At 42.9% G+C, this 15,272-nt stretch overlaps 1 protein-coding gene across 1 annotated transcript in view; it reads left to right on the top strand.

Annotated features, from left to right (window-relative positions):
• The window catches only part of CNP (2',3'-cyclic nucleotide 3' phosphodiesterase), a 96,836-nt gene extending 81,929 nt beyond the window's left edge, over positions 1–14,907 (top strand). The window contains exon 4 of the mRNA XM_069634494.1: positions 14,276–14,907. Within this exon, the coding sequence (XP_069490595.1) occupies positions 14,276–14,725 (450 nt within the window). The 3' untranslated portion in view covers positions 14,726–14,907. The remainder of the gene's footprint in view (positions 1–14,275) is intronic.
• Positions 14,908–15,272: the final 365 nt, after the last annotated feature.

Raw genomic sequence — 15,272 nt, 5'->3', positions numbered from 1 at the left:
GTAGGAATAAGTAAACCACTGCCACCAGCCATTAATTGTAGAAAGGCTAATGTAAAAATGTTACACAAGAAGTTAAACAAAGGGGATACTAAGTAACCCCTCCAGCACCCTATTGTAGCAGTGTGTGCTGGGTCTATAAAGAGGAAAAATGTAAGTAAAGTCAATTTCACTTTACTATTCTTGGAAACAGTAGTTATCCAAGAGAAGGTATGTAAACCTTAGCAGAAATCCAAACAATTTCTCTGACACTGCACTGAGAGTGCTGTGTCCCAATGTAAAAAGATGATGCCTATGGAGTTTGTTAGACTCCAAAACCAAAAGAAACACTGTTCAAATCAAATAAAAATGCATGAGAGAGTGGGAAAATGTCTCCCTCTCTTCAGGATAAAATTTAAAAGTCCTAAAGTCCAGCAAAGAGCTGGGGGTCTCTAAGGTAGAAGGGCATTTTTACATTTCTGAGAAATCTCCCTAACAGTAATGGTTGTCCCTAAGGCTACCTCGGGCATTCAAAAGAATGAGCCTTCCAGGTTAGCCATCCGTGCTTTAAAGAAGGTTGGGTCTTTAAAACCCTCAGTACTGGTACCTGGGCCTTCGCCCATCCCAGTTTCCTCTTCGGAGCCGAGGAGGATTAGAAATAGGGATCAGACTGAGGAGAAAAGCCCTACCGGGTCCAAGAATGTTTTTCTGTTTTGGTATTCTGAGCAGCTCTTTCTGGTGGTTAGTATAATCTACTTCATTTGGAAAGTCCACAGTACTGAGGGGATATATCATCAATTTTTGGGCATTGGAGAATCCAATTGTTGATGCTCCTTAGTTCCTCTAAGGCAGCAGTTTGGTCTTCCAGTGAAAGATGCAGCATTATTTTTCTCGGTTTTCTTTGCCGGCTTTGTGATCTCCAAATTTTGAGGGTTCTTCTCTTCCAGTCTTCCTTAGTCGGGGATCATAATTGGCTTTGCACTTTCAAATGCTTCTAATTTATCAATCTCCAGATTTGATGAGAATCTCAAAGCTTATTTTAAAATCTCTTTTTTGAGATTTTGTAAATGAACACAAAGATAAACAATATAAACAGACAGCAAAAACCAGCAGCAGGGCAAATAGCAGGACAACATAGGCATAAATAAAAGCACATTTCGAGTGGATTGTGTCCTGCAACGTATTCCTCATCTTAGATGTATTCCATCCAGGTTTAGCTGCCTCGGAAAACATTTTCGGCAGAGGGTGCCGTGCGTCGATGCTGAGTCGATGGTCCCTTGAGGGCCTCCGTCAGGGTGACGTCATCGGGTGTATAAGTAGCACGTGCGGCGCCCGTTGGCCTCAGTTCTGTTTTTCCGCAGTATATGTTGCTTCGGATATTCGGCGCGTCTCGAGTTCTGTGAGAATATCTAAATATAACGAATATGTCCTCGTCATCGACGCTGACTACGACCCCGAGATCGGGTTTCAAGAAGTGCAAATCGTGTGGTTCAAACATGTCTATCACAGACCCACACCGAGATTGTTTGTGGTGCCTCGGAGAAGGCCACGACATGGAGGCCTGTACGAAGTGTCAGGTGATGACGGGGAAGGCCTTGCGAGAGAGGAGGGGAAAACTACAGGTAGGTCGTAAATCCGACCGTAAAGCCTCTAGCGTCGAGACGAGGTCCCGCGAGGAGAAGGCTCCTCGACGCGAAAGGCATCGGTCTGGGTCCAAAGCGATTCCCATCGCTCGTAATCTTTGACAAAAAAAATCGAAGAAACAACGCCACAGGTCCCACTAAACATTCGTCATCCGAAGAATGGGAAGCATTCAGGGTTAAAATGATGGAGGTGTTTGAGAAAGCAAAGCCTCGGTCCGCGCCTTCTTCGGAAGCCGGCCGGGAGCGTCATCGCTCCGACACTTGCGCGACCTAGAGCCCGGGTGATCGAAAGAGGATGGATAGAGAACCTTCTAGGACGCCGAGTGAGAAAAGCCAGTCGAGTCGCCCGCTCGAGGTCACTGACGCCGTCCGAGACTGAACGCACCTCAAAGGGCAAGTCTTCGAAGAGCGCCTCGATGCCGGCGTCGACGACAGGTATTACGTTGACGCCATCAACGCCTTTGTCGAACTCGGCGCAAAAGGCTCCGGTTCGGCCAAGTCAGCCAGAAAAAGGTGGTCTACAAGACCTGTAATGCCTTCATGACCCATTAATACTCCTCCACCTCTCCCAGAAAAGGTTTTCAAACCTCTTCCTAGGAAGGAATTCTTCAAATACCTGACCTCAATTTTTGAGGAACAGGAGAAATCTGATGAGGAGAATGCACCCTTTGGGCTGGAATATGGCACCCCAAATGTCCCAGAATGTCTGATTTCAGAAGAAAGCAGGATGAGGGATTTGGTTGAATCACTACACAAGTGGCATTGATACATCTCCTGAAAATGACTTTGGTAGGCCAGAACCAGGAGAACATGCCAGTCCATTATACTGTCAGCTAATGACAAAGGTGGTAGATTACTTAGGATGGACCAGACCACCAGCCGAATTCATCCAAGATGATCTGACAGACATATTGGATCATGGTCCTACTGAAGACCCAATACTACCCTTTCACGTAGCCTTGCAAAATAGGGTGGCCAAAAATTGGCAGACTCCGGATTCTATTCCGCCAGTGAATAAATCCCTCACTTCAAAATACCGCCCTGCCAGTAGCGACCCCAGCTATCTGTCTAAACATCCCACTCCAGAGAGTTTGGTCATGCAGGCAGCCACAGCTTCTAACAATTGGCGTACCGTTCTATCTCTCCAGACAGGGACGATAAGCGTGTGGATGGCTGGGCACAGAAGGTATTTTCAGCTGGGAGTATGGCGTTAAAATCGGCCACCTCCACATGTGCCTTGGCAAAGTTTTCGTACACTCTGTGGGAATGCATTGCATTGGCGGCAGAGCCCATACCAGAAGGGGACGAAAGGGAAGAAATCCTAGCCATCGTTGGAGATGGGAAGGAGGCCATGCAGGAATCCCCTGAATCTGGATTGGACACTGTAGATGGTGTGAGCAGGTCCGTGGGCACTAGCACAGTAATGCGCAGATTTGTGTGGTTATGGAAGTCAGGTTTTACACCAGACGTAGAGAACCGCCTTCTGAACATGTCCTTTGACGGGTCTCGCCTTTTTGGAAGCAAGGCTGATGAGAGCCTTGAGAGGTTGCAGACCTCAAAAGCTGCTGCCAAGTCTTTGGAAGCTGCTATTAGGCAACCTCAGCCTTTTCGTGCGCCAGGTCAATCTTGGAGGGGACGATCTTATCGTTACTACTCCTCATATGGAAAGGCGAGAGGAATGGCCAGTCAAAGGGGCCAGAGAAAGGCCACTCGCGGTAGGCGAGCAAAACGTGCAAAGCCAGCTCCAGCCTCTTTGCCATCAGCGGCTGCAGCCACCGCCACAAAACCAATTTGAGAACTTGCATCACTAGACACCTGTAGGAGGCAGGCTGTCACAGCATCTGCAAGAATGGCGAGCCATTACTTCAGATGTTTGGGCTCTAGAAATAATAGCCCAAGGTTAGTGCCTTCCTTTTCTAACGCAACCTCAAAGCAATTCACCAGGGAGACACCCTTTGAAGTTTTCAGACCTGCTCCTACAGCAGGAAGTTCTAACCCTGATGGAGAAAGGTGATATAGAGCCAGTACCTGCAGCAGGGATGGTACTGCCCTTATTTTTTTATCCCCAAAAAGGACGGAGGACTGAGACCCATCTTGGACTTAAGAAACTTGAACAAGTTCCTCGGAAAGGACAAGTTCAAGATGGTTACCCTTTCTCAGATCCTTCAGGCCCTTCAACTTCAGGATTGGTTGGTGTCATTGCACCTCCAGGATGCTTATTTTCATGTGCCGATTCATCTCAAGCACAGAAAATACCTGAGGTTCTTAGTTGGCGACTCACACTATCAGTTTCCAGTCCAGCCATTCGGTTTGACCTCCGCCCTGAGGGTCTTCACCAAACTAGACGATTGGTTGATCAGAGCACGTTCGGCCGAACAGCCACTGGATCACCTGAAAGTCACCTGCCGCTTCCTCTACAGACTAGGCTTCTCCCTCAATTTCAAGAAGTCACAAATTACACCTTCTCAACAGCTCCAATACATAGGAGCTGTATTAGACACATCCCTGGGAAAGAGCTCGCCCCCAGGTCGAGGGCTCAAGACATTCTTCAGATGGTTTCCAAATTCCAAAATGCCCAAAATCTTCAGGCCTACGACTTCTTAAGGTTACTCGGCCTCATGAGATCCCTTCAATGGGCTCTAAAGACTCAATGGTCCCAGTTCTCAGGTCAAATGACGGATCTTCTCCAGATTCCGAACAAGGTTCGAGAAGACCTTCTATGGTGGACTTGTTCAGAGAATATCCTGAAAGGAGAACTTTTTTGGCAACCATGGCCGGAGATCACAGTAGTGACGGACGCCTCACTCATGGGGTGGGGAGCTCATGCCAATGATCTGACAATCAGCGGTCATTGGTCTCCATCGAAGTCCAAACTACACATCAACCTTTAAGAGCTGAGAGCAATCAGACTAGCGCTGAAAGCTTTCCTGCCATCTGCCAGGGAAAAAAATGTCCTGATAATGACGGACAACACAGTAGCCAGGCATTATCTAAACAAAAGAGGTGTAGGGTCACTACCTCTGTGGAGAGAGGCAATGCACCTCTGGTATTGGGCAATTCAGGAAAGAATCTCTTTAACAGCAGTTCATCTAGCCGGGGAAGAGAATATGACGGCAGATGCTCTGAGCAGGCAGAGCACGGTGTCCCACGAATGGGAACTGGCTCAGGAAGTCATTCAAGAGATCTTTGCCCTTTGGGGAACCCCTCAAGTGGACCTATTTGCGTCCGAAATCAACCAGAAGTGCGAATGGTATTCCTCAAGGGAATTTCCCCCGAGAGGATCCCTGGGGGACGCGTTCGTGGTGGAGTGGAATTTCCCACTATTGTACGCGTTCCCATCAGAAGACCGAGACGGTTTAGGAACCAGATGATCCTAATTGCCCTGGATTGGGCCAGGAGAACGTGGTACCAGGGCCTTCTAGATATGTCCATCTGTCACCCAGTACGTCTTCCTCAGAGAGAGAACCTTCTCTCACAAATGGAGGGTCAGGTTCTCCATCCAGTGGTCAAAACGCTCAACCTTCACGCTTGGTATCTGAAAGGCTGAGATACAAGGATTGGAACCTTCCAGATGACGTCATGGAGGTGTTGCTTTCGGCAAGAAGACCAGCAACAAAGTCTCTATGCCGTTGGAAAAAGTTTTGCAACTGGTGCAGAGAAAAGAATGTCGATCCTTTTCTATGTTCTATTCCGGAAGTACTGTCCTTCCTCTTGTCCCTAGCACATAGGTCTAAATGTTGGAACCATTAAAGGTTATCTTGTGGCGCTTTCCATCATCTTCAAGCGCTCGTCGGAAGAATGCTCCTATTTCAAAATTCCTTTGGTAGTGCAATTCTTAAAAAGACTCACTAATGTGTTTCCTCCTTACCCATTTCAAGTGCCAATTTGGGATCTCAATCTGGTCCTAAAATTCTTAATGTGTGCTCCTTTTGAGCCTTTGAACACTTGTGCATTAAGATTACTGACCTGGAAAACTGCTTTCCTAGTTTTTTTTAACATCTGCAAGAAGAGTGAGAGAATTGCAGGCACTGTCTTCTGGGCTACCCTATACTGTGTTCCATAAGGACAGAGTTGTGTTGAGGGTTAAACCCTCATTTTTACCTAAAGTGGTTTCTGATTTTCATTTAAGTCAGAAAATTGTTTTACCCGCATTCTATCCTCCACCTCATCCTAGTAAGGTGGAGGAAAGATTACACAGGTTGGATCCAAGAAGAGCTTTAAGCTTTTACATTTCTAGGCTTTCCAAGCTTAGTGGACGATCAACTGTTTATCGGCTACACAAGAAAGAAATTGGGTCAATCGGTCACAAAGCAAACAATATCACGCTGGATTGTGCTTTGCATTTCAGAATGCTACAGACTAGCACAAAGACACACCAGAAGGTCTAAGGGCTCATTCCACCAGAGGCATTACCTCTTCGACAGCCCTACAAAGAGGTGTTCCTATAACGTCCATTTGTGAAGCAGCAACTTGGTCTTCACTGCATACCTTTTTAAAAATTCTATAGTCTGGATGCTTCCCGGTCTAAGGAGCTGAATTTTGGGAAAGCAGTACTATATTCATCCATCTAAAGGTATCAAATCTAACCCCTCCTCCAGAGAAATTGTCCATACTGCTTTGGGAGTCTATCTAAGATGAGGAATACGTTGGAGGACACAATCCACTCGAAGAATAAGTTACTTACCAACTGGTAACGTTCTTTCGATTGGATGTACCTCCAACGTATTCCTCATCGCCCTCCCAACCTACCCCCCTCTGTAGATTTTTCCGGGTTATTACCACTTCAACTCTCGCAAGGCGAATACCTGTCTGCCGGCACAATCTACACAGTGCAAAATCAACAGTAAAGGGGGGGAAAAACAGAACTGAGGCCCACGGGCGCCGCGCTTGCTACTTATACACCCGATGACGTCGCCCTCGTCGGAGGCCCTCAGGGGACCATCGATTCGACGACATCAGCGCACGGTGCCCTCTGCCGAAATGTTTTCCGAAGCAGCTAAAGCTAGATGGAATAAATCTAAAATGAGGAATATGTTGGAGGAACATCCAATCGAAAGAACGTTACCATTTGGTAAGTAACCTGTTCTTGATATTGGGCACAGAAAACATATGCATAATAGGCAGGGGTATCTAGGTTGCATATTGCGGGGGATATGGCTCAGTGCATAGCACATGACCTAGAATTAATCGGCGCACAGGCTATCGTAGCCAGGTGTACAAGTTGTGCAAGGTGGTTTATCATCAGAGCGAGGCAACATCACTTGCAAGAGAGCTCTCCAAGCTTCCAGATACATTGTAGGCTCATTCACGACACTCTTCAAGGCCCTGCACCATTCCACCGTCTCTGCCATGGACCACCTCAACCAATCCCTCTACCACACATCATAACAAAGAATCTAAGAAAATGTATATGCTTCCTCTCCAGTTTATGAAGCCTTATTTAGCTCTTCTGATTCCTCTGAAGAAGAGCAGTCAAGTACAGAGTCTTTAATTATACTGAAAGCACTTTTTGCGCTCTCTAATCTATATAAAGAACAACAAATACTGAAAACAGGTGTATCCAAATTGGTAGAATTGTTCTCTTGGCTCGTTATGGTCAGAACGATTTAAGTAAGTGATGAGGAAGAAAACAGCATGGATGCGGCAGCTCACATTTGATTGAAGACTCAGAGATCCCTTTAGCCCTGCCAATACAAGATGTGGATAATAAAGAGGAGCATACCTATGCCCCTCCCGGTATTAATGTTGCTCAAACAAATGAAATCCCACAATCCATTATTGACAGCCCTAAGCCGGTGCTAATAATAATCGTGGGCAGTTGAGGATATTAAGAAAAAAAGAAGTGCTTAAGGGGAAGGCTGGGAAACTCAAGTTAACCTTCTTTTAATGGCTAGATTGTTACCGCCACAAAGAGGCATTCCCAATCCTTAGCTCTGGTAACTGGGTCTCATTTGAAATGCGTGGAAATGGGTAATCGTTATGCTTTACTATCAGTAGATCCCCCTGCCTCTAACAGCAAGCAACCTTATGCCCAGCTTAAACCCGGTACATAGGATACCTGGATTGTGCACGAAGCGGAAATATCACCGGTTAATACGGTAGTAACAAATCAACTAGCGAGCGATCCAAGATTAAGAGACATGGAGGGGGAGGTGGGTGTCATGAACAATGTGAGTATGCCCCTTTCCAGCGGCAACCTTGGGGAATTCAGAATTAAAGCACATGGAAGTTCGACTCGGTTAGTGACAAGTCCTGGCAGTGAGGCGACACAACATATTTGCAACAAAATTATTATTACTGAATGGTTTGCATCAGAAACTAGTGAATTCTTCAATCGTAATAGAATTCTCCATCTTTTACACTACCGGGCTCAATTGCACTTGATTACGTCAATGGATCTCGCACTGGTGGAAATCCCGTCCTTGCCGAATAATACGAATTGGGCATTCGTGCACTTTATTTCACTGATTATTTCTGAACTAGTATTGGCAAATTGACAGGAGTTTTTGCGGATGGATTTTGACATTGGCTAAGTGCCTGAAATGCAAATAAATAATGACATGGCAAAGAAATGCAAAACTTCGAATAATCATGAAGGCCAACCTACTAATGAATTAGAGGCAATTATTGGCAAATTGGCATTGGAAGGCTATACCGACTCATCTCGTAAAATTAAGTCTAGCCACAAGGAAGTCAATCTGGAATTAGTTGCTTCACCAGGAAGTTGGGAAGCAAATTCACTCTTGGTTCTTTTGTGGAGTACTAGGGGCTTTAATGCATTCACCTCGGGTATACAGGTTAATTCTCTTTTATTGGAATCTAATGTTATTCATTTTTCAGGAAATGTGACTCACTAAATACTATCTGGATGGCTACCAGGTAATTTAGAGGTTGGCTCGAATTAATCTAATTGGAAGGTCTTCGGGTGGGCTACTAATGGATGCTAGAAAGTTTCTTCATTTGGTTGAATTTATGCCAAATAACTCGAATCAATAGGTCTTAATAGGGATTTTAAAGGTTAATTTAAATAGTCATCCCCAGAGTATACAGATATGTATGGTTTTCCTGGGAATATTAAAACTAGTAATATATCTTACGCAGAACTTAATTCAAAGTCAGTGGTTTCATCTCGACTCACAAGGCCTCTGTTATGGGAGATCTTAATTTTCAACGATATCCATCCAGAACGTGTAACCTGAGTAAGGACAAATGTTTCAACTTGATTAGAGACTTATAATGTTGCAGCTATAGAGTTGATTTTGGATAGGAACAGTGTGTGTAAGCATGAATAACTGGGAAATCTTTATTTATAATGTTGGGCTTGTGGAAGTATTCTGTGAGGTGCTCTGGGTTATTCTACACCATTTACTTGGTCCAATGGTGCATTCTGCTCTTGGTTTGATTATGTACTTGTGCAATATGATTTCTTTAAATGTATTGAAAAGTTTGAATTTATAAAAAAACACACATATTGATCGTCTAGAAAATATGTTTAGGGTTCAAACCTTTGAAAGGAGGATAATTCAACAAATGCCTGGGACATGTACTATTAATACGACTGCCAACAGAATCTCATGGACGGAATTTTTTTTTATGAAGCTTAATTCAGAGATTGTGAAGTTAGTTGCTGATATTGAAACAGGAGCTGATTTGAAATTTTGATATGTAATATGATTAAATGCAAATAGTCCTGGAGGCCATTAGTAAATATGCAAGGAGAAATTGCCATTACAAGTTGGGTTCTGGTAGATTATACAATGTTGCTATTGCCTTGAGGAAAAAACAACTAAGATATAATATTTGAGATCTAAAGAGGTCTTGCTGATTTAGAAACCCATAAATTGGCGATTAAATTAAGAGCTCATTATAGGAACTGGGTTAGGCAACATAAAGACTCAACTGCCATATTTCAGTAGCAAATCATGTATAATGCATTGTGAAATTCTGATTCCTGGATGTTGGGTCATATACAAATGACCTACATCTGATTTGATTGTAAGAAAGTAGATTAATCCTGTCTCGAACATTAGCTGGAGAAACTATGCATGTATTTTTTATCTTAGAAATTTCTCTTGCAATGCAATTGCTCTAAAAGGTGCTGTATAATGGCAAGGGATTTATCACTGTAGAGGACATAGAAGAAGTTATTGTAAAGCTTCGACCATCAAGGGCACCTGGCCCTAATCGAATATAGTCCTTAAAGGAAATCCTCATGGTTTGGCGATTATCATTGAAAAAATCTTCAAATAAGTTATTAAGACTGGTACGATCCTGGAGGAAAATCATTCTACTGCCAATCCATATAAAAGTCCCCCGAGACTCTCCTATCGTCTCCTTGCCATGGTAGACTCTCTGACTAAGATTTTCTATCATTTTCTGTTACAGAAAATTAATAGTTGGATAAAAAGCAAAAGAATACTGAGAAATCAACAAACCGGGTTCAGAAAAGGCATGAATTACTCTAGCCAATTTGTGGAGAATGACCCATTAGTTCTACCTAAAACGGCAAAGGAGTAGCATTTTATATATATGTTATGTTGATTATTCAAAAGCGTTCGATACTGTCAACAGACAAAAATTATGGATACAACTCCAGTGGTGGGGAATGGACCCAACAGTATTGCAATTTTTATGGCGCTTTATACGGATTCTCCTCCCAAATAAGAAATCATTCAGATTGTCGTTTGGGTGCTTCTATCAGTACTAAATACGGTTTGAAATGGAGGTGCACATTGGCCCCTGTACTTTTTAACGGATACGTGGAAGACTTAGATGACACTATGAGACTTTAAGCATTTCCTCCCCAGATTGGACAACAACCTATATAGTATAGCTGTTTTATGCAGATGATATGGTCTTTTTTGACCGTACTCCTATTGGACTGCACACAAACTGTCTGCTATGTATGAATATTCTAAAGAAAATGATCTTGTCATTGATTTTGAAAATATTAAGATTATCAATAGTAGAAAGAATAGATATAAGCACGTTGTGAGGATTTCGGGGATACAGTTATTCAAATAGTCAAAAGATGCATGTATGTGGTGATACCTAGTCATGATTCGTTTAACTATAAATTGCTGGCCAATGATATCAAGGTCAAAACAATCAAATGTAATGCCATCAGATTGTTTATATCTAATAGTGGCGGTTAGTTTATGGAGGGTTTACTAAACTATGTTAATGTTAGTACAGTTCCTAGTATCTTATATGGCCTCAAACTATTTCTTGATAATCAGCTAGGCTGGATCAAGGTCCTTGAGGGCAAGTTATGGCGTAATACGCTGGGACTATCAGCATCTACTACGATAGAGGCAATATATAATGATTTGGGCTTTATCACAATATTTACTCATTGGAAAATTCAGTGTAGCTTACATTATTTACAGATGATTGAGCATTGTATGAACAAAGTCTCTGTATTCTTGCTTTGATAATCTTAAATTTGGATAATCCATCTGAAGTTGTAGGTAGATGGTTGCAAGATATCAAAACATTTCACAACAGGATTGGATTTGAAGTCAGTAACCCTCTTAACATTGGCTCTGATAACAAAGAAATTATGAACAACACAATGAAGTGGTATCGAATACATAACATTGAACAATTGTCTAATAAGATCACTGTCTCCATATATGTTCCTCAAGGATTTCCTAGGGAGTCCCTTTTAAGTATAATATAAAGTGCAGAATTCTAAGGTGCAATGCTTTATAATGAGAATGCACTTTGAACAATTGCCCAACTTTTTCAATGCTGTGTGGTATGGATTAAGATCCCTTATTAGGATTGATTTTTTTTGTATATCTACTGGTGAGGTTGAGACATCCTGGCATCTGCTGACGCTATTTCTAAACTTGAGAAGATGTATGAAAAAGGTCATAGTAAGATGAAAAATTATTGTAATAATGTTCGAACTGAGCAATTCTCGGCTTTAATGTATGCTGGTGAAAACTTAAAATTGAATTATGCAACTTATTTGGCAGCTGATTAAGACTTATCTTAAAGATATAGACTGATAATTTGGAAATTTTAACAAGGTCATTTTACCTTTTAGCCTTGTTTTAAAGTGGTTTAAAATCAACCATGTATTTTTTGGAAAGATTGTTTTTATTGTATTGTGATTTTTAAAAGGACATTTTTTTTTATCTGGTCTGTTATTGTATTCATTGATGTAACTATTTGATGTAATTTTGGTTAGTGACATGTTACCAATAAATCTAAAAAATAAAGATTTTTAAAAAAGGGTCATCTTTCCATGCACATCTTCTCGAGATCACGATCCCAAGAGATTGCTATGAATTTGGTTGGGGTTGCCATTACCTGGATTTGAAGGCCCACGGCTTCTGGTAGCCCTGAGGCAGACACCATTACATCCACTATCTTGAGCTGTAAGCAGTCATTCTGACATTGAACTCCTTCCTTTTGCACTGGTCACCTGGTCTCCCTCACATGTGGGCCCAGGTCCCCTCCCACGCCAGTCGCACTCCTGCACTGCCTTCCTGGCACCCCCGCACTTGTGGACTGTTTCCTGTATCCCTACAGTCCCACAACCAGCACTTGACACTTGTTGTCTGCACTTAACCTTGCACTTGCCACCTGCTGGCCGTACTAACGCTTATTTATTATTTTTAGTTTGGGTTTTCTTATCTCATGTGCTGCACTGTCCACTCCTCCCTCCCCCATACTTCTCCTCCTTTCCCCCCTTCCCATGCACTTGTGCGATCTGAATGACACCTGGCCTAGTAGGATCGTTGTCCGTCTTCCCTCTGTTCTCCCTCCCTTGCCTCGTTGCGCCTTGAAACACTTGTGTATAGGCACGTTATAAATGCCATAACATATCTTCCTTCCGCTTTGATCAAAGGTCATCCCAAGCCATTATGAACAAAGCTATTACTATGTGTACTTGAACATGCAAGGGATCTTTTGATAGCTTGGCGATCGAAAATTGAGGTTGGGTACTACACCATTGCCTGGCACTTTTGGCATTATATAAAAAGGAAAATATCAATGAAAAATGGTAATGTGGATGCGCTCAGCAACTCCAGCATGCTATGAATGGATTGGACCATCAAGTCTTCAACTCTGGGGCATTCTGCAAATATCTTTTTGACACACCCCCTAGTATGTCCCACACCTCAGATTGTCACCAATATACACTTTGTTTGGGGTCCGTCTAACCCTCTCTGAGATGCTCGCCTTTTAAATTGTCTGATCATGGAATTGTATACTTTCCCTACAACGCCTCTGATTTTAAAGACTTTTCAGAATTTCAGGCCATTGGTCAAATCCTTTCAGAATTGGTAACCCCAACGTGGTCTTCAGATCTCTTCAGGCTGTCAGAAGGCAGGTTCCTGAGCGAGGGATCATGAGTCTGATCTCCTTTCTCAGCATAAGGGGTGTGTGTTTCACTCCTCCATATCTCAATAATACAAGCTGAACTTGATAGCTTGGGACCTGAAAATGTAACCGATGCGCACCCAAGAATTATCAGGTGAAAAAACGGCTGCTTTTTTCTGCAGCATGTAAGAAGTCCACTCAAAAGCTAGTGGCTTCACTTTTGCTTCTAGAATCTTGACATGGTTAATACTCTCTTGGCATTCTTGAATGATAGCATGTTTTTTATGACCGATTTGGTGGGCACGGGGATTCTTATTGAGTACAACCTGTAGGCCATTGCTTCACACCTAAACCCTCTGGGGACACCGGGGTGGGGGGTCGTGGGTCATTTTGTATTAAAAAATGAGGTCCTGAAGTTGAACTTTGAATGCCTTTTTCACCTTTCTGTGAGATGCTGTTCCTCAGTGACATTTAAACCTAGTACTAGGCTCGCTAATGCACCAACATTTGTAGCTAACAATCCCTAACTGGATAAAAATATCTTCAAATTGGTTTCCAACCAGGCTGCGTTGGAGGGAAGAGCAGCACAACCGAGAAAGGAAAAATTTCGTTCATGGTGAATCTGGTTCTTAGTCCTCGCCCTTCCTCCTTCACACAACCTCTATTCATCTGTGTGTGCATACGAGTTATCCCATCAGTCATTGTTTTGGGATAAACAACCTTACAGAAGAAAGGGTGACTGTTGGATGCTCTATTTTGAGGAGAAGAGCCTGTGCATGGAGGGAAGCTGCCCCCATACTGAAGCTCTGAAGTGATGGTACATCTTGTAGAAATCCTTCCAACCTTATGGCTATGAAGGCATATCGCTACCATGTTGGCAAGGAGGGCGAGCAAGGACTAAGAAAACCGGAATCCATACTGTAACATAGCTATCTCAATGGGTTCGCTTGTGACTTTTCCATGACTTCACCTATTGTTTCTCAAATTGAATTTAAGTAGGGGGTGGAGTACATAGGACTGACTCTTAACACTACGCCAAAAATAAATATCTTGTTAAGAGACAGTGATCTTTTGTGCACTTTGCAAGCGTCTTGATGTACAATGGATACCCATTTTGTTACAGGTAGGTAACTATCTTTTTACTTGAATTGAAAATTAATTACCATCTTGTAATCAATGATTCTTATATTTTGACCATAACAGCCTTAGAAATCCTCTTTTATTTTTGGAAGGCTTCTCAGTGAAATTTGTTATTTAAAAAATATGTATATTTGCGATTGCCTCTTCGTGTTTTGATTGTATCTCCTTTTCCTTACCAGGCTGTTAAGAAAAGCTATGGAAAGGTTTTCACCTTGAGTATCACGGCACTTTTTATTACACCCGAAACAGCCGGAGCTCGCGTCGAACTTGATGAGCAGCAGTTGTTGCTGTGGCCACTGGATGCAGAAAAGGAGGTTATGCCATCGGACAACTTGCCCAAGGGGAGCCGAGCTCACATCACTCTGGGGTGTGCCAAGGATGTAAAAGATGTCCAAACAGGGATTGACTTGCTGAAGTTTGTTCAATTGCAAGGGAAAGGGGAAAAGGGCGAAGAGATGGGAGAGATCTGCGGGGGAGATCTACGCTACTTCAATAATGGCTTATGGATGCTATCTTTAGCAAGGAAGATTGAAATTAAGGCCCTGTTTTCTGGCTTCTATGGCAAGAGCTCGTCCACTTGTGAACGTAGGAAAGAAAGTTCTCCCCTGCTGTCTTGTACCATTGCCTGAACTGATCAAATGAAAGTGCAGGCGGTGGGAGGAAATAGGGCTAGAATGCAAGCCTTCTCTATCTGGAGAGGCTACAATATTTTGATGTTCATTGGCAGCATGTTGCTCCAGTTATTATTCTTGCACCTACACTCAGAAGTACTGGTTTCATCTTGTTCCCATAAAACCGAGGTTTATATGCACTGTGGCTCATTTTATATGAAGTGCAAACTGCATAGCGGAGGCTGCTAACGTAACATTTACGTGATGTTGGGACCCCTCCATGTAATTTTTTTCATTTGTTAAACAAAATCAAGGTGTAAAATCTGGAGAAATCGCCTTTGCGTATCATTTGGCACTCAGTTTTACAAAAAGTGTAGATGCCACTGTATTTACAATGGGCTACAATGGCATCCCCCTGCTATTTAGCAAGTGCTAAAAACTGGTGGGTTCAATGGGACTCCGTTGGTTTTACACCAGCATGAAAATCTCATGCTGTTGCAAAACCAGGAGGCTTTTGAATGCAGAGGACCATTGCACGGTGGAAGTGTTAACTCTGTTATGTGCC

The sequence above is a fragment of the Ambystoma mexicanum genome, chromosome 13 (genome assembly GCF_040938575.1).
Source record: "Ambystoma mexicanum isolate Mex_15411 chromosome 13, UKY_AmexF1_1, whole genome shotgun sequence".
In the NCBI taxonomy this organism is placed as follows: domain Eukaryota; kingdom Metazoa; phylum Chordata; class Amphibia; order Caudata; family Ambystomatidae; genus Ambystoma; species Ambystoma mexicanum.
Note: the sequence above shows the minus strand (reverse complement) of the source record. Positions and strands in the feature narration are given on the sequence as shown.